At 47.2% G+C, this 19,202-nt stretch overlaps 1 protein-coding gene across 5 annotated transcripts in view; it reads right to left on the minus strand.

The window, feature by feature from the left end:
- Positions 1 to 19,202, minus strand: part of SAMD4B (sterile alpha motif domain containing 4B) — a 37,329-nt gene that overhangs the window by 18,005 nt on the left and 122 nt on the right. For 2 of the 5 annotated variants that reach the window (XM_060000004.1, XM_060000000.1), the window contains exons 2-3: positions 7,369 to 7,425; positions 5,710 to 6,112 (exon numbers count right to left, since the gene is read on the minus strand). In XM_060000004.1, coding sequence (XP_059855987.1) covers positions 5,710 to 5,905 — 196 coding nt within the window. In that variant the 5' untranslated portion in view covers positions 5,906 to 6,112; positions 7,369 to 7,425. Of the gene's footprint in view, positions 1 to 5,709; positions 6,113 to 7,368; positions 7,426 to 13,020; positions 13,337 to 14,249; positions 14,276 to 14,735; positions 14,788 to 19,202 lie in introns of those variants that run through there. The other 3 variants (XM_060000001.1, XM_060000003.1, XM_060000002.1) reach the window with 3 other exon arrangements.

The raw sequence follows: 19,202 nt of genomic DNA on the forward strand, positions 1-19,202 counted from the left end.
GTCTAGTCCCTCCCCCACCCCAGAGTACTGCCAGGGCTAAGGGACACAGCTTCTCCTCTGGTACTGCCAGGGGACATGACAGAAGAGCCCCAAGGGTTGGGCTCAATGAAGGACCTTGTTCTACTGCAGTGAAAGGGGAGAGTGGTTTTGGAAGAATGGAGGCTGACCCTAGGGAAATGTGTGTTCATGTGTCTGCACAGCGGTGAACTGGGAAGGGTGGGCCTCCCAGGACTGGAAAGCATCAGAGAGAACTGGAACTGGTCCAAGGAATCTGCACAGCCTCAGGCCCCTTGGGGTGAGCCCAGCAGGGGCTGCAGATGATAGGTAGGGATGGAACTTCTAGTTTCCTGCCCAGGGCAGAAAAGTCTGGCCCAGAGTTGAGGCACAGCAGAGGCCCAATGAATACCTGCACAGCTGAACCCTGATGGTCCCCTGGAAGGTAGTGGTGTCTGTGTGTGTATAATGTGCCCTGTCTAGGATCCCTTGACCTCAGGTCTCTCTGTCTCATGTCCTAGCAGAGTATACTGAGTAAAGAGTACAAGTTCAACTGGCAAACTTGCCTGGATTCGAAATCTAGCTCTGCCTCTAAGACTAGGTCAACATAACTGTGGGCCAGTCCTTTAAACCTCTCTGAGCCTTGGTTTCCTCTTCTGTACAATGGGGGTAGTTAAAAGCCCCTACATCACAGGGTTATTGTAAAGATTCAATGAGACAATCGTGCAAAGCACCTGATCTGTGTTAAGTGCTCCATGCATTTCAACTATTATTGTCATTGCTGATGGTTGAAGATCTAAAGCCCACGCTATTTCGGGGCTGGAGGGAGCAATTCACACAGGAGGGCACATCTGGTCTCCCCCTTCAGATTCCCCACAGAGGTGGGGAATTTCATGCAGTTATTTACCAAAAACAGACACGTCTCTGGTTCCTCTGAGCTAGAGGCACAACAAGCAATGATGAAATTCTGGAGGTGGGCGGATGGGGGAGGGCACTGGGGAATGCTGTGATGTCAATGACTGCTGTTCACCAACCTGCAAACCTGGACTCCAGAAAGGATGAGGGAGACTGCATATGAGTGCTCTCCTTGGCCAGGTGACCAGAGCTAAGTAGGTCATGACCCTGGTTGCTGGCAAATCACAGGAGCCAAATATATCTTGGAGACTGCCATAAGAGCAAATCCATTTTTACATGCTGGGCTGTTGCAACAATCGTGGCAGCCTGAGGCACCAGCCAGAGGGGATGCGTTTTGGCTCCAAACATGCCCCTCTATGCTTCATCCCATCTCACACAAACATAGGGGAGGGCAAGGGGGTTCACATTTTTGTTTGATGAACTGTGTTAGTAGAGCTTGAAAGGGGAGGGTGGAGGCATTAGAGTTGAGCTTGGGTGACTCACTCACCCACAGCCCCTTCTTGACCTCGGTTTCCCCACCCAGATTCGATGAGCCAGAGAGGGCAGGGCTTAAACCTGCTGGATAGGGGGACTCTGACTCAGAGGACAGGCGGAGGGAAGAAATGCAGGAAATGTGGCCCAGGAAGCTATAGGACCAGGGAGGGAAGGAGATTTCAGCTTCCCCGGCCCCACCCTTCTGGTCCAAGTCAGCATGGGAAGTGGGGTGGGTTGTAGGATTACTGTAATAGCTCCAAGCAGGCAGAGAAGACAGCACTGAGAGAAGGAACAGGGATAATGACAAGGGGAAACCTGGGGCTTCTCCTTCCCTGTTCCAGAGACCCTTGGGTGTTCCTTTTCTGTTCCCAGGTTTTATCTCAGACTCTGCTTCCATGAAATCAATGCTGGCTGCCCGGGCTGGGGGACTTCCCTACACCCTCCTAGCTGCTTGAGATGAAGGGACACAGCCCAGACCAGAGCCTCTTCCATGCCCCTCTTCTCTCCACTCCCAGTAGGTCATGTGACAGTACCTTCACCATCTTCCTGGGCCCACCCAGAATCAAGTGTCAGCATCAAAACTAGCAGTTCTCCACTGGATGCACACAAGGGTCAAGTAGGGAGCTTAAAAAACACCAAAGTCTCTGGAGATAGGACCGAGGCCTCAGGTTCTTTTTATAAAGTGACTCTGACATGAAGCCAGCATTGGAACCCACTCACCGAGATTGAGCTCTCTGCATTCCCTGGCCCTTTCTGAGAAGGAGATGGGTGGGTAGGCAGCTCTGACCCAAACCTGAACCCAGGGTCTCCCTGGGAGAACTGAAGGAAGTAGCAGGATTGGATGGGTGGGACATGGAGTATAAACCCAGAAAAAAGCAGAGGATCTGCCTCACTGTTTGGCCCTCCTGGCCTGATGGGATCTGAAAAGCTGAAGAAGAGCTTCAGACCCTGTTATAGGCAACCCTTATCCAGAATTGGTAGACCAACTGAACTGAAGATTTGGTTTGTGGGGTAAGTGTGCATCTTGGTGGGAAGGAGGGACAGGTTCGCTGAGGGGCCCACCCCATAAAATACTAAGGGCTACTGATGTACTTCGAGAGTATCTAGAACAATCCCCGTACTGTCTAGTGAATCCTCAGGCCCAAGAGGGATGGGGCTGGCCCACGTCACAAAAGGTGTTAGTGGCAGAGCTTGATCTAGAACTCCTGGGTGTCCTGATTCCTATTCTCATGTCCCATGACAAATGAATCATCAGTAAAGCATCATCTCTCAAACTGCCTGGTCAGCAAGAGAACTTGGGTACCCACTACCAGGCCTATCCTCTCAGGACTCTGATTGACTGGGTCTGGGTTAGGGGCCCAGAAATCTGGATTTTAGGTCACATTCTCCCCCATCAGGTGATTCTGATGATGCAAATTTGGGAAACACAGTGGGATGGGAAAGCCCTAATGAACAGAGGATGCAGAGCTCCTCCAAGCCCTCCAAAAGGATGCAGGCCTCCAAGCCCAGGAAGCAGCTCCTTCCTTCACAAATAAGGCAGGGCAGCTGCTCTACCTGAGGTTGGGAGGGAGACAGGAGACACAGTCTTGGAGTCCCCATGTCTATTAGGAAGAGGCCTTCAAGGCCCCACAGGATTTACCTCTGTGATCACTTCTCTCTCCAGTCATGCTCTGCTCTAATCCTGGCAGGCTTCCTGCTGACTCTGGAACACACCATGGCCCTCCCTCTCTTCCCTCATTTTAAGTTTTCCCTAACTCTCCATCCACCTAAGTACCAACTTGTTTTCCTCTCACCACCTGACATGGGGCTATGGTTAAAGACCTTGATTCATATATTCATTCACTAGTCAACTCATTCCACAGCAGTTCTCAAGGACAGGCATTAACCACAATATCTTAATGTAAACGGTCTGAGATGGGTCTCAGGCATAAAGTATACCATGGTATAAAGTGTACCATGTCTTTCAAGGGCAATGTGGTAACAACAAATATTTTAAACGTACATAACTTCAAACTAGCAGTCCCACAGAATTCTAGAAATTTATCCTAGAGATGCTTAAAGGGTACTCATTACAGCACTGCTTGTAAGAGTAAGACAAAACATACCATGCAGTAGAGCCTACTGATCAAGAGGAAGAAATTTAAAGTCAAATTCCAGCTCCACCTCTGACCAGTTGTACAACCCAGGGCAAGCCACTGATCTCTGCAGACCTCAGTCTTGTTTGTAAATGGGGGAGTTAAAAGACCTTCCTTACAGAGCTGTTGTGAGGGTTACGAGTAATAAAGGTAGTAAAGCACTGCCTGATACACAGGTCAGGCTCTGTTACCTTACTATTCTTACAATCAAGCGGCCATTAACAACAATGAGGTATACACGTATGTGCTGAATAAGGAATGATCTTCAAGTAATACTGTTAAGTGAAAAAAGCAAATTGGTTAATGTGTGCAATGTTCTTTGTGCTAAAACAATCAAAACAATGAAAAAGCTGGAGGGAGAACTTGTATGTGCTCATACATGCACAGAATATCTCATAAAACATACACAAATCGGGAACGTGGAAGTCTGGAAGGGGACCTCACTTTTTACCTTTCATACGGTTTGATTTTACCACAAATTTTGAAAACAAAAGCAAAAACTAAAAATGCTCTAATAAATAAACAGCAGTAAGCACGGGTGTGATTCTGATATACAGTCAGGATTGGCACCCAGTGCTCACCCAACTCCCTGCTCAGGATGGGGTGGTGGGGATGTGTGACCAAGCTTCTTAAGACACTGGCCTGCCCCAAAGGAGCCCCCACTCTAGGGGCAGAGCCATACCACAACCCCAGAATGCTTGCCCTGGTGCTAGAGCAGAGGGGAACCCTCCCTGGCGGGGAGGATGGGAGGGCTGTGAAATAGCTGAGGTCTGGGCTTGCTGGAGCCAAGCTGGGTTCCTGCTGCCCACTGTCTGCGAGACAGGGACTTAAGCTGATGATTCCTGGCCTGAGGAACTGTCTTCCCCTACAGCCATGGTGCTTCTGTGAATTGTACATAAAAACTCAGAAAAATGAAGGTGACTGCTGCTAAGATGGGTAGGCCTGAGAAGAGGAAGGAAGCAGCTCTGGGGGTCCCCAAATCCCAATCCTAGCAGCCCATGCTGATTTCCTCACCTATAAAATGGAGACAACAACATTACCTATCTCATGAGGTTGCTGCGTGGACTAAATGAGTTACTGACAATAAAAATAACAGTTAACATTTATTGAGTGTTTAGTACATGCCAGGCACTGTTCTCAGAGGGGTCGTAACTAACCTAGTAGCACAGTTATCATCTTGATTTTAAAGAAGAGGAAACCAAGGCTCAGAAAGGTGAAGTTACTTGATTATACAGCAAGTGACACAACTGGGATTTAAACCTCGACAGTCTGACTCTAGAGCCACCAAAGAACAGTTTTCAAAGTTACTATACAAGTAAAACCAGTACTTGGCTTGTTGTAGGGACTCAATGTGAACTGTTATCCTGAGGAAGAACATGGGAAAGTTTGGACACATGCTACATGGGGTCCTGGGGTCCTCTCCCCAGCTAGCTTTCAGGTGCACATACTCCCCCCTTCTTTGGCCTCCATCACTCCCACCCGTCACCTAGGTCAACACCTCTCCATCCAGCCTTGTGGAGGCCCAGAAGGCCAGAATGGCTTCAGCAGTGCCCCTTGAGATGGTTCTCTGGACTAACTCCTAGCTAGACCTGGGGCCTGAGGGAGAGGTTCTAGCAAAGCCTAGCTCACCCATCCCAATGTCAACTTCGTGGGACAAAGAGCACTTCTCTACTGAGTGTTCAGGAAACTGATACGGACTATATCTAAATTCAAAACTCTCTTGAAGCTGTTTATGCCTTAGGTGCAACCTACCTTTGAGGGGGTAAAGAACAGTGTAAGATGACATGTGAATTTTGGAAGAGTTCTAAAATTTCCTCCTAGCTCTGACGTCCCGTAGCTTGAGAAATGAACTAATGCTCACCTTCCGTCCCCCTTTCATAGGTAATGACTTTAGTCTGTTCCTTTTAGCCACCCAGACCAGCCACCCTACATGATCCTTCCTCTGTTATGGGTAGTTTCTAGTTTGCACTGCACTCCCCCAGGAGCCCCCCATTCCATGTCTGAGGATTTCTGGCAACTAAGCCCCAGAAGAGCCATGATGATGACTTGGGAGGTCAGGGATTTCTCACCTACCAACAAGCCTAGAACCCACATTTCTTAGTGCCATTGCTGGGTAGGCCTCCTCAGACACCTGATATCTGTTCCCGTTCCAGGTGTCCCTCCTGCTGTGCACCCATCGCTGGAGACTCACCAGCACTGTTGGCCTCCGACTCCAGCAGGTGAATGTCATTGCAGTCCGCCAGTGAATGCTCCAGGCAGAGCTGTAGGAAGCGGGCCTGGGTGCGGGTGACCCGCTTCAGAAGTGACAGCAGGGCCACTGTCTGTTCACACTCATTCCAGCCCTTGAACCAGCCAGCGAGGATGCCCACCTGGTCTCGGAACATCATGGTGCCAGGCCTGGGGCCAGGGTGGGGGGGACGGCGGTGGCAAGGGCCAGCGCCGTCACATGGTCTCGGCTGCGGGCTCCTGTTACCTCTCCCCTGAGGGCCAGGGCTTGAGGATGTTCCCTGGCGTGGTGGCAATGGGTGGTGCAGGGAGGAGGACACCTGCTCACATCGGGGGAGGTCTTGGTCTAGCCACTCCTCTCCAGGCTCCTGGAAAAGGAAGCAAGGTCGTCAGAGAGAATGAAGGGGCTGGAACTGGCCTGGTGAGTGTGGGCTGAAGGGGTAAGGAGGCCTCATGCCTTCCTCTTTCAAGGTACCTACCCTGCTGAGCTCCCGGGAGAAAGATGAAGCTAACCAGATACTAAACCAACTCTCCCTCCAATCTCCAGATCCAGAGAAAAGGCTTGATTGGGACTCAGAGACCCAGACAAAGGAGAAGATGCTGCCCCTCAGGTCTGGCTGTCACAGGGCCAAAGGAAGTGGATTTAAAGCAGAGAGTAAGTTGGCAAGATATTCTAGATGGGAAATAGGAGACAATGCACACTGTGGCAAAATATCTGAATTAATGGAGACCTGGCCCCAGGTGACATGACTAAGCAGACATGTGATGCTGAGCACATGCCCTTTCCTTGCTGGTCTCTGGTCACCTCCTTCAGGGGGCTGGGCAGAGTGACTGCTCGCCTGCTAAAAGGACCCTATGGACTCTTTGTATTATTTCAAGCTAAGACCCACAAGGCTAGGATGTAGGTGGGTGGTGACCCTGGTGGAGATCTCAGGTATGTGGATAGCTAACTGATCAGTAACTGGGTGCCTAAGGGTAGGGGCAGAGGTCCTTTTCAAAGATCTCCAACATGCTGGGGGGAATCTCATCTGTTCCAACCCAGCTCTCCTACTCTGATCTCTAAGATCCCACCTATCCCTGTTCTGAAGTGAATCTCTCCCTTCTTCTTCATTCCCTTGAAGGTTACTCCTGACCCAGGTCCTCTGGGTTGGGATGTCCCCTTGGCTCTCAGACATGGCAGCTTGTCACTCAGACTCCTAAGAGCCAAGAGGATACCAACCTGAGAAGGCGACACATCAGATGTTAAAAACTCCCAAGCAAGAAAGTGTCCAAATTCCTTTTGCAGGCAGGAACTACACAGGAGCTGTGTCAACTGGGCAGACAACAGGCCTATTCTTCAGTTGACTGGTTTCTGGACACTACTCTTAAGGCTTTTTCTAAGTGTCTCCTGCTCCAGGTCTCCACTCACATTTCCCCTCTGCCTCTCTTGCAACCAGTGCTCTTGGCTCCATCCCCAAACCATTTGGCTCCATCTCCCTCTGGCTGCCAAGAGGACTGAGAACTCCATACAAAGACCCATTGAACCTGCTGGGCTAGGTTTTAGGGAGCTATTGCCATCTCCCTGAATGTCTACGCTCCTGCTGAGGAGAGCTGTGAGGTACAACTGACAATGGCTGTGACTCACCTCAATAGATCCTCAGTGGGACAGTTGAACAGAGCAAACTGGTCTGGCTGTCAATCCCTTTGGATATAAGAAACAAGAGAAAGTGTGTGAGGGGGGGGGAATGAAACCTTGCTCCCCCAGCTAAACAAGCCTCCCAGAAATCTTTTCAAAAGACATATCAAATGTTGCCTCCCTGGCTTAAAATCCTCCAATGACTTCCTACCGTATTTAAATAAAATGCCTACAGGGCTCCCTGCAAGACTCTGGTGGCCCCTCCACCCTCCCTGTGTACCAAGCTCTTGTTCACTTGGACCCATCCATGGCTTCCCCCAGACCTATGCATGGCTGGCTTCTACTCGTCACTCAGGTCTCAGCTCAATGTCATTTCCTCAGAGAGATCTTCCCTGACCATCCAATCTAAGGAGTTTCTCTCTGTCACTCTATTAATGCTATTTCATTTATTCTATATAATTTGGCACCCTCAGATATCATATTTTTGTTTGTTGTTTCTCTCCTCCCAACAAATGCAAGCTATATAGTTGCGCAGTGCCCAGGACAGTGACTAGGACTTAGAAGGTGCTCAATATATATTTATTGAATGAATAAATGAAAGTGAGCATGGAAGCCACACTTGGGACTTCTACAGCCCCTGGGGAGAAGGTGATAGAAGGAATGGCCCAAAGGATGGTAAAGGGATTTGGAAACCTTGCCCTAAGAGAAAAATTTGAAGGCACTGGGGAAATTTCCCCTGGGGAAGAGAAGACTCAGGAAGAATGGCATAACTGACTTCAAATACCTGAAGGGGTAGCACACAGAAGAAGAATTAGATTTGTTTCTTTACTCCAGAGGAGAAAAAGGGTAGATGGCTCTAAGTGAGAGGCACTTAGATACGGGAAATGTTGAAACTCAAGAAAATTCAGTTCTAGTCTTGCCCCAGCCACTCTGTCACTTTAATCTTTGAGCTAGTCTGCTTCCCTTCTCTAGAATGTGTGAGATAAGGAGCGAGACTGACATTTGTCAGACATGACAAATGTGTTTTACCTCACAGGCTAACTCCAATCGATTGGTAGTGGCTGCCCGGAACACTGCAGTGAGAAGGGTCCTGAAGAAATGAAGCAATGGCAATATCCATCACTGGAGAATGACTAATAAATTGGAGCACACCTCATATAAGGGGATGTTAGATAGTAATTAAAAATATGCTTGATCTTGATAGCAGCATACAAACAATATATTTAGATCTAAGTACAGTGTTTGATCTTTAACTACGAAGATGGAGGGATGTCCATAAGTACATAGTAATATGTACAATCATGCCATTTTTGTAAAATGAAAAAAAAAGAGCCATATACAAAAGCCCTTATATATCTCATATGTCAATGTCTATGTATGTATGTAGAAAAATGTGCATGCTGTTCATATTGGTTACCTTGAGAGAAGGAGGAATTATTAACACTCTCTTTATATAACTTTGTACTATTTCACTAGTTGCAAATGAACATACATTACTTTTGTAATTTTTAAAGATAAATTTAATTTAAAAAAATTAAGGCTGCATTTTACTTTCTGGCTCAGTGAGAAAGAGTAATGTGATTGATTATCAATGTTTGCCCTGGATACGGGATGGATGAGTGGTAGCTCATGTGCCTGAAAAAAATCAGTTTCCCTTCCCAGCTCCAGCATTTTGTGGCTTTCAGTCCCAAGGAGACAGCAGCTGCCTCAACATAAGGAAGAATTTTAAAATAATGTATCTGTCCAAGAATGGAACTGGCTGCCATATGAGGAGGTAATAAGCTCCCTGGCTGCTGGAAGTGGTCAAGCAGAGGCTGGATGAATATCCCTTGGGAGTGGGAGGGATTCCTTCACTGGGTGGCAACTCATAAGATAGAAGGACATGTTACTATTTCAGAGGGAACAACTGTGATGGGAGGTTTGCTATGCCAACAGCGTTTACGGCAAAAAGATGACCAAATCCACAAACAGACCAAAGTTGTGCACACTCTTTCCTATAAACACTTTTACTGGGTTGTTACTTTTCCCAAGCAACAGCACTCTGCCCCCCAACAGCACTGTGCCCCCCAAATAAACTGCTGACTGAACATTAATCTAGTTTCTTCCCCTGAGCCAAATGCTAGAAGCAAAGCCTTGGGACACAGCAGGATCTCAAACATGATGCTTACAAGGCCAGGTTTTGAATGGAGCAGGCTGGTGAGGACTACGGTGAGCTGGAAAGCACACACCCTGTCTAAAGGGAGAAGTTACTATTTAGCTCTAATCAACTGCTGCCATGTAGGAATTTGGGTCCAGTATTGTTAGATCTTAGATTATTATATACTTTTTTTAAAGAGGAGCCAGAAATCTGGATTTTAAAATAAAATCCCCCTATTTTTAAATGTTGGAAAATAATTCATATTAAAAGAGCAACAATGAACCACTATACAGAACAAACAAAGCCTGGGGCCTGCAGTCCATTGACCAGATAGACACAAACTGTGATAAGACCAAAAGTCCGATAACTATCCCTCTCGAGGGCCTAGAGAAGGTCCTACACGTTTAAGCCACCCCACTGCTCAGGAAACATGATTGGCAGAGAGGATCTAGTGCCCAAGTATGGCTTGGACAGTCCTCAGGAAACACTGGGGCTTTAGGTAACAAACAGTCATGTTTAAGAATAAACTATTAGGGGAGGGACAAATTAAGAGTTTGGGATTAGCAGATACGAACTACTATATACAAAACAGATAAAACAACAAGGTCCTACTGTATAGCACAGGGAACTATATTATCTTGTAATAAACCCTAATGGAAAAGAATATGAAAAAGAATACACACACACACACACACACACACACACAACTGATTCACTTTGCTGTACACCAGAAATTAACACAACATTGTAAATCAACTATACTTCAATAAAAATCATCCCTAAAGGAAGTGTTCCTATGTTTTGGACAGGAGAATGCTGGGTGTTTGGTCTGGATGGTGACTGGAGAGGAGAACTGCATGGCTTTCTTCCATCAAAAAGCCAGAGGCCCCCAGCTACCTCCTCTCCTGCGTGCTTGGCAACAGTGAGAAAGGAAGACCTGGCTTGGTGAGACTGGCCAGGTAAGAGGCATCAGCCCTGACTATTTGAAGACATCTTACTGTGGTAGCAAATTACTATGATACATTCTGGTGGATTTGTCTGCCACACATCCATGCCCATCTTCTGGTACCAGGCCCCTAAATTCCCTTTGGAGAATTAACTGTCTTTCTTGGATCTAGGAGCATACATGGAGTAAAGCCTGGCCAAGGAAAGGCCTCCCTGCACTTTTGCTGGAAATATTGGGGAAAATAAGTTCTTGGTTAGGGTTGCTCAGATTATACAACATCTCCTGATATTCCTGGTTGCCACTTCTGCTACCTCACAGTGAGGGCCTACCTCAGAATGAAGCCAATACAGATGAAAGCAGAGTCAAAAGAGGGGAGAAAAAGAGAGACCTGTTCACATCATTTGAAGACCTGTCTCCAGTTAGCCTGAAGCCCCCCATCCCACCTCCCCATCCCAGACTTTTCAGTTACATGGTCCAATAAATTCCTTTTGTGTTGAGGTCAGTTTGAGCTGGGTTTCTACCACTTAAAGTTTCAACTTTAAGCCTTGACTGCTCCCATACAAGAGAATTCACCACTGCTCTAGTCTCCATCCTTATGTGACCAAAAATGACTCCCTGCCTTTGAGAAAAGACACTAGAGGGGAACCCCTATGGTAAAGTCTTTCAAATAGTCCAACAATATGGCTGCCATACTTGGTCTCTAAGAGACCAAGTAACCTTCTTGAGAAGCATCTTCTAACCCTGGAGGGTGGGAAATGGAGTCAAAAGTTGGCTAAGAGGTTCCAGGAAAAACTGTCCACTGGACTCTTTCTTTGGCCCCAGTGAAAAACAGCCCACATACAGGAGGCGCCTCTGGAGGTCAGTTCTCCTCATCCACAAGCAGCACTGTGGAGTGAGACCTGGCTGAACCAGAGCTCTCCTACTGATACCAACTTGCTGTGCTGACCTTTGGCAAGTAACTCAGTTTCTTCCTCAGTGAAGCTTGTTGTAAGAATGAAAGAATATATATAAAAACACCTAGCATGATGCTTCAAATGTCTTCACATCATATATTATTGTATCATGTGCCAGGCCTTATGCTAATAGCTTTCCATGGATGAGCTCATCTGATCTCAAAAACTATAACTACAAATATATATATGTATATAATAGTATTCTCATTTTACAGATGAAGACACTGAGACACAGAGGTCAAGCCACTTACCCAAGACTGCACACAGCTAAGCTGAGATTTTTAAGGCCAAGCAGTCTGCTTCTTCCTGCAAATAATGCTACAGCGTATTTATTTATATTTAATTATATAAACTTATAAATATATATATGTTTATAAGTTTATACATATACATATATTTGTAAGTTTATATATTATATATTTATATATATTTATAAGTTCCCTTCCACTGCCTAGAAAGCTGGACCAAGCTGGACCAAAGCATACACCCTTTAACGCCAACATCTCTGGACAAATAACGGGAGGGTCCTATTAGCCTTCCCACCTAACCCTAGCCTTTCTACAGCATCCACATAGGCCTTGGAGGAGCTTGTTCATTTCATGAGTAAAGTAATAGGCTAGTTACCTCAGGTTAACTCACTATCCCAACTTGAGAAGAACAGGATAATGTCAGAAGCCAAGGGACCCCAACTTCTCTCTTATGAAAACCAACCATTATTTTCAGAAACTCGTGAAATATGTATACAAAATATGCATATTACTGCCTCAGCCAAGAATGAGGCTCTTGTATGAATGGTCCTGGAGAAGGGAAGGAGAGGAGGGGAGAAGCCAGGCAGGGCCTCCTGGAAGATAACAGAGCCTGGGGAGCTCTGGGAAACCTGCATAATTTGGGGCAAATGATTTTACCTTGCAGTGTCTGTTTTCTCATCTGTAAAATGGGTTTAATAATAGTACCTACTCTCATAGTGTTGTGAGGCATAAATACCCTCACAGACTTGTTACCTAGTATCATCATCCTGGATTCCTCTTTCTCTAATCCCATCATTAACTCCTGTTTTCTCAACATGGAACATGTATATCTGTATCTCCATTTTTACTACCACCACCATATTCAATTCATCATCCTTTCTCATCTGGACAAATGTATTGCCTCCTGCTTCCATTCTTGCCCCTGTTTTCCTTGCAGAAACCAGTGAATTTTCTTTACAAACAACCAAACAAACAAATCATGTCACTGTCTTGCTTTAAAAATCCTCTAATAGGGACTTCCCTGGTGGCGCAGTGGTTAAGAATCTGCCTGCCAATGCAGCTGACACGGGTTCGATCCCTAGTCCGGGAAGATCCCACATGCCGCAGAGCAACTAAGCCCGTGTGTCACAACTACTGAGCCTGCACCCTGGAGCCTGCGAGCCACAACTACTGAAGCCCGTGAGCCTAGAGCCTGTGCTCCGCAACAAGAGAAGCCACTGCACGAGAAGCCCGCGCACCGCAACGAAGAGTAGCCCCCACTCGCCGCAACTAGAGAAAGCCCGCGCGCAGCAACAGACCCAACGCAGCCAAAAAAAAAAAAAAAAAAATCCTCTAATAGCTTCGCAATGCTCTTATGTGAAAATGTAAACTCCTTACCATAGCCCACAAGGCCCCACATGATCTGGCCTCTGTCAACCACTCCAAGCCCTTGCCCCTTCTGCTTCACTTATGCTTCAGCCACGAGCTCCTTGATGTTCCTTGAACACATCTCAGGGGTTTTGCACTGGCTGACCCCTCTACCCGAAATGTTCTTCCCCAGATCATCACATGGCTGGTTCCTTCTCATCAATCAGATCTGGGTTCATGTGTGCCCCAATCTTCCTCATCTCCCCAGTAGGAAGGAGTCTTTGGTCTGATATCGTCGTCAAAAACTGTTTCTTCAAAGGCTGCAGCTCTTCCGGAAACACCTAGACTGTAAGATCCACGAGGGAAAGGAAGACTGTGGCTGTATTATTCACGGCTACATTTTTCAATTCCTAGAATAGTACCTGGCACATAACAGACCCTCAGTAAGCATCTGTGAAAAATTTCCCCACCTTGCAGCAGTCCTTTCTCCACATGTAACTATGCTTAGATTAGAATGCCCAGCTCTTAGATCTTCCCACAACTGGTGCCTTCTCATCTTTCAGGTTATCAGGCTCAACTGTCACCTCCTCAGAGGCCAATTCTGACCATCCTGTGTACAGTGGCCAACCTCCCACCCCCTTCACACTGTTTTAATTCCTTCATAGCACATATCACTATCTGATTTCTTTTGTTTATATATCTTCCCTCCATCAGAATATAAGACCCAAGAGCTCTAAGACCTTGACTGTTTCATTCACTGCTGTATCTCCAGTACCTAGAAAAGTGCTTTCATAAATTGTTTAATTGCTGGAGACGTTTGAGATGTGCACACTCTACACTGCTGTTCTGTTACTTGCCCTCGACCAGACTCTATTCAACAAATTTACCCTAAAACAAACAAAACAAAACTCTACGCACAGTAATCTACTTAACCTTCTTCTAAAGTTCTGAGTCCTAGAAACCCAAAGCTGAGGTAAGGAACTGAACATGAGTACTCCTGGATTCCACTACCCCAAGGCTATAACCAAACCAGGCCAGTCATCTCATTCCTGTTTCTCCCAGTGAGATCCCAAAGGAAGGTCTGGTGGGGTGAGACCAGCCATAAACTCTCTGGATCCAAACGACCATAGAGAAGAGAATGATTGGGGCTGGGGAACAGTGAAGAGGGGGACTACCATCAACCCTCAGAAAGGTCATGGGATGGAATCACAGTCCTGTCTGGTTTAGCAAGCAAGAGAGTCTCTAAGAGCGCCGCTCACCTAAACATGTCTCAAAGGATCTTCTGTCACCATTTCACACTTATTCAGAGAGGAAACTGTTTTCAAACTGGGGCTCTCAGGAAAGAGTTCTCTTTCCAGTGAGACTGCTAAGAAGGTGGGGTTTAAGCCTACAGTTGCTGAGGGTCATCTTTGTTGTCACAAAGCAGAAACCAGTTGAGGATGAAGCTAAGTCAGTGGAGAAATGGGGAGAGATTACTAGGAAGACTGAACTCCTGGATGCAGGTAGGTCTGGAGCCATCCTAGTTCTGGACTTTTCAGTAACATGAGCCAATTAATTCTCTTTATTTTTATTAAACCAGTTTGAGCTAACATACTGTCACCTATATCTTAGAGTCTTGGTTGATATGAACTTTTTTTTTTTGCTAAAACTGAGCACTTATATACAAGGCATTGTTCTAAATACTTTATACATATTAAGTTATTTAATCCTTATAATAGTTCTATGAAGTAAGATACCATCATTACCTTCATTTTTCAACTCTGGAAACTAAGGACCAGAGAAGTTCAATAACTTGTCCTAGGTCACAAAACAGGGGGTAAGCAATGATGTGGGATGCAAATCCTGTCTGGCCCCAGAGTCTGCATACTTGATCACTACACTACAATGCCCCATTGCACCCAACCCTATCTGAACAGAAAATCCAACTCTCTGACCCCAGACACTATCATCCCGGGACGGACAGAGCCCAGAGACCTTCTATTTGTGCCACCTGTCCTCAATTTCATCCTTTGTAAAATGAGGATAATCACAGTTTACCTACCTCATAGAGTTCCTGTGAATATGAGATGAGACAATACATGTGAAGCACTTAAACAGTGACTGGCAGATAATAATTACTCAATAAACAGTGGTCATTAACATTATTACTCTGTGGGTCACTAAAGTGCATCTGGCAAATACAATGCAGATGGAAGAGATCTGTTTTCTTTCACCTCTGTCCTTTAGGTGAAGAGAAGAGATGCCATGGGTTAGAGATGAAGAGTCTTTCTTGTCTTTAACCCACTGCATAAGCTGCATCCTCTGCCTGGAAAGCCACTCATCCTTGTCCCAACTCTTGTGGAACAGCACCCAGAACAAGTACCACTTCTTCTATGAAGTCTCTCCAGATAGAGGGTGCCTTCTCTCACTGTCAAATTTCCACAGTATATAATTTGTACCTCACGTTCTGTCCCGTGTACCTGCCCAACCTCTCTACTGTACTGTGAGCTCCCTGAAGGCCAGCCCCAGTATTTACCTCGTGATCTGTTTATTCTTCTCAAACTTAGAGAGAAACAAAAACCCTTGGAGAAAGTTGAGAGCCCTGTGGAGGCCCCAAACCTACAAAGGCTGAGGAGGGCTGAGAAGCCAACTAGGATGGGGTGAGGCAGATCCCCAGGAATAGGACGTGGGGTAGCTAAGAATCAGGAAACAGCACAAAGAAAAGTTCCAGATGAGAGAGGGTGGGGAAGGCAGTCTCTCCTAGGAGGAGTGGCAAAAGGAGCTGGGTAGAGAGAATAAAAGAGGTGAGAGGAGAGTGGGGGGGGGATAAGATGTGTTGAACCTGGATGGGGAGTGAGAGTAAGGAACTCAGAGATTTCTGACCAAATGCAGGAAGAGCTGCCCATGAGCCAATGATTCCTCATAACTTACAGAGGGAAGGATCCCAGCTTGTGGGATTCAGAAAAGAACAAGTTACATCCTGGTACTTTCCAAACTCCCAGGTCAGTGAGGGTGAGTGGACAAGTACATGAAAAACTACAAGGAAGAAGATGAGCGGTGCTCTAAGAAGTACAATGGAAGGCTCTGGGCAGTAAGACACAGAGAATGAAAAGACTGGAAGGTGCCTTAAGGCAAGGGTGCCTATGTGGAGAATAGATGAGGATTAGATAAGGATAAGAGAATGACACGTGTGTTCAAGAAGGGAGCAACTTGAAGCAGAAGCACAGAAAGGGGATGGTATGGAGGGGTGGAGGGGAAGCCAGAAGGAGAAAATGCTGAGGAAGATCTGAAAGGGAACCATTCAAAGACGGAATATGAAGTAATTGCTCAGAGGGTGGGGTAACCTTGTGGAGAAACCAGAAACCTTTCAAAGAGGGTAAGGAATCTTCTGGAGGGTAGGTACTTCACAAAGGGGACTCCCAGGAAAATGGGGGTGGGCAGTAGGGCACAGAGGCATATGCTGAGATATCTTTCAGGGGGGCTTTCTGTGGGGAAAGGGAAATCCTCTTAGAGGGCAGTGGTTCTCAAACTTGAGCATGCATCAGAATCACCAGGAAGGTTCCTAAAAACAGCTGGGCCCTACTCCTAGGTTTTCTGATTCAGCAGGTCTGGGTTGGGACCTAAGAATTTGCATTTCTAACAAGTTCTCAGGTGATGCTGATGTTGCTGGTCCAGGGACAACACTTTGAGAACCACTACTACAGGGGGAGGGATTCTTTTGTGAGGAGGCCCTCAAAGTGGAAAAAGGAAGGAGAAGGCTTCAGAGAGGAAAATCAGGGGAGTCTTCAAGGAGAGTCTAAGGAGGGTGGGAATTCCCTGGCGGTTCAGTGGTTAGGACTCCATGCTCTCAATGCTGAGGGCCTGGGTTCAATCCCTGGTCAGGGAACTAAAATCCCACAAGCCTTGCAGCACAGCCAAAAAAATAAAAACCTTAAAAAAAAAAAAGAGTCTAAGGAAGGTGTTAAGGGTCTCTCCATCTCTCTGAAGGGAAGATCTAAAGGGAGGAGGGGTCTATGAAGATAGAACCTAAGAAAAATGGTCTGAGAAAGATCTCTGAGAGTTGGGATTTCAAGAGGTGAGGGTATCTCTTGAGGATCTGTTTAATAAAAGGGGACATAGAGACTCTTGAGAGGAGGAGTCTGCAGGATGCTGGGGGCCTATGGTGGGATAATGGGGGAAGGAGGCTCAGATCTGAGAAGGATCTCTAAGTTGATTGCAGAAGAAAGAATGGAGGAGATCAGAGGGTGTAAATGGGGGTTCTAAAAGGGGTATATCTGATAGGGCCCTGAATAAGGTTTCTTGGGGATGTCAGAGGGAGAACCTGAGATAGAGTGTTCTGAGGAAGTCTTACAAAGTGCTGGAGTTGCTGATGCACAGCAATTTTGGAGAAAATTCTCTAAAGGGAGTCTGTGGAGGTGTGGTCTTCTGTGAGAGATCTTAGATTTACTGGAGCAGGATGACAGAGGCCTTTTTAGGAACAGCTCTCAAAGAGCTCAGATGAGAAACTCTGAGTAAAGGTCTCAATAGGATATACGGGGAAGGTGGGTCTTGGGGTGGGGGAACATGGGAACATCAGAGTAGAGGGTTTTTCAAAAAACAATTCTGGGACTTTCTAAGAAAAGGAGCCGGTTGGTGCTGGGGGTCTTCTACAGGTGGTTCTAGAGGATTTGAGGGAAGCTGTGAGGGTGAGTTCAGGGAGGGAACTATCTAGGAAAAGTCTCTTAGTAAGGCAGGAAGTCTCTAAGTGCTGATTCAAGGGTCTCTGTGCTGGAAGGGTCTCTGGGAGGGATTTCAAGGGCATATCTCAGAGGGCTCAAGGAGGTGGCTGGGGTCTCTGTGAAGACAGGAGGAGGTCTTGAAAAGCTGCATCTCAGAGGGGTCGTGAAGAGAGGGTCTTAGGGTTTACAGGGCTTGTGAGGAGGAAAGTTCATCTGAAAGTAGGTCTAGAAGGAGAGATTTTGAAAGGGGGATTCAAAGAGCGATTCTAGAAAATATCAGAGAGAAACTATGAGGAAACGTTTTGGAATCCTGAGGAAGCAATTTCTGTAACATTTTGTGTGGGTTACTAGGAGATTTGGGATACATAAAAAGGGTTTTGGAAGAGACTTGTGGAATGTGGAAGAAGAGTTCTCCAGAGATTTCAGGGAATCTCTGGAGAAGATTTCTGGGATAAGTGAGGAGGGTCTCAGGGGAAGATTTCTGGGGTATCTGAGGGTGATCTCTAGGGCATTTCAGGGTGGTGAGATTTGAGAAGCATGAGGAGGTCTTTGAGAGAGATTTTTGGGACCTGTGGGAGAGGCCAAAGGGATGACTTTTGGGATATGTCAAGGGGGAGTGTATATGGGAGATGGATTGGTGGCGGGGGGGGGGTGGGCGCTCCAAGTGAGTTTTGAGGATCCGAGGCCATTTCAGAGAGTCTCTGAGGAAGATTTTCAGGGGACATCAGGGGCATTCTGGAGGATTCCAAGGGGAGGGGCTCTGAGATTTGGGGGCTATGAGTGGAAAATCTCCAAGGCGATTTCTGGTATGGGGGTAGGTGGGAGAGAAAATTCTTGGGATGTGTGAGAAGGAAGTCTGGGGGAGACTGTTGGGATGTGCGAAGCAGGTCGCTGGGGGAGATTTCTGGAATGTACAGGGTCTGGAGGGGATTTCGGGGAATCTCTGATCTGAAGGAGATTTTTAGGGCTTACGAGGGAGGTTCCTGGAGAAGATATCTGACACATATCGTTGGAATATGAGGAGTGGCCCCGGGGAAATATTTCTGGACGGAGGAGGTTCGGGGATCTGGGACCAGACGGGGGTTCTCTGAGGAACATATTTGAGGCGTAGGACGGGGTCTGGAGCAGACGTGTTAATATCAGGGGTGGCCTCTCGGGAAGCCTTTCGTACCGCGGAAAGGTGCAGAGGGCTTCGGGCGGATTCGGGGGGTCTGTGGGCGTGCCCTCCAGGGAGGTGTCCGAAGTACACCTGGGGGGGTCACGAGATAGGCTGCTGCCAGGCCCCCCGGCCACCCCGAGGGGCAAGAATTTCGGAGAGAAGCTCGAGAAGCGGCCTGTGAGGGCGACTCGGGGGATGGGTGTGGGAGATCCTCTCGAGGGTCGGGACCCCGGAGGCCCGCGCTCCACGCCCGCCGCCTCCCAGGGTCCCTGAGGGGGCGGGGCCGCCCGCGGCCTGGGGCGCCCTGAGGTGAGCCCCGCGCGCTCCGACCCGCCGCCGCCCCGCGTCCGCCCGAC

This window comes from Delphinus delphis, chromosome 20 (genome assembly GCF_949987515.2).
Source record: "Delphinus delphis chromosome 20, mDelDel1.2, whole genome shotgun sequence".
NCBI classification, from domain to species: domain Eukaryota; kingdom Metazoa; phylum Chordata; class Mammalia; order Artiodactyla; family Delphinidae; genus Delphinus; species Delphinus delphis.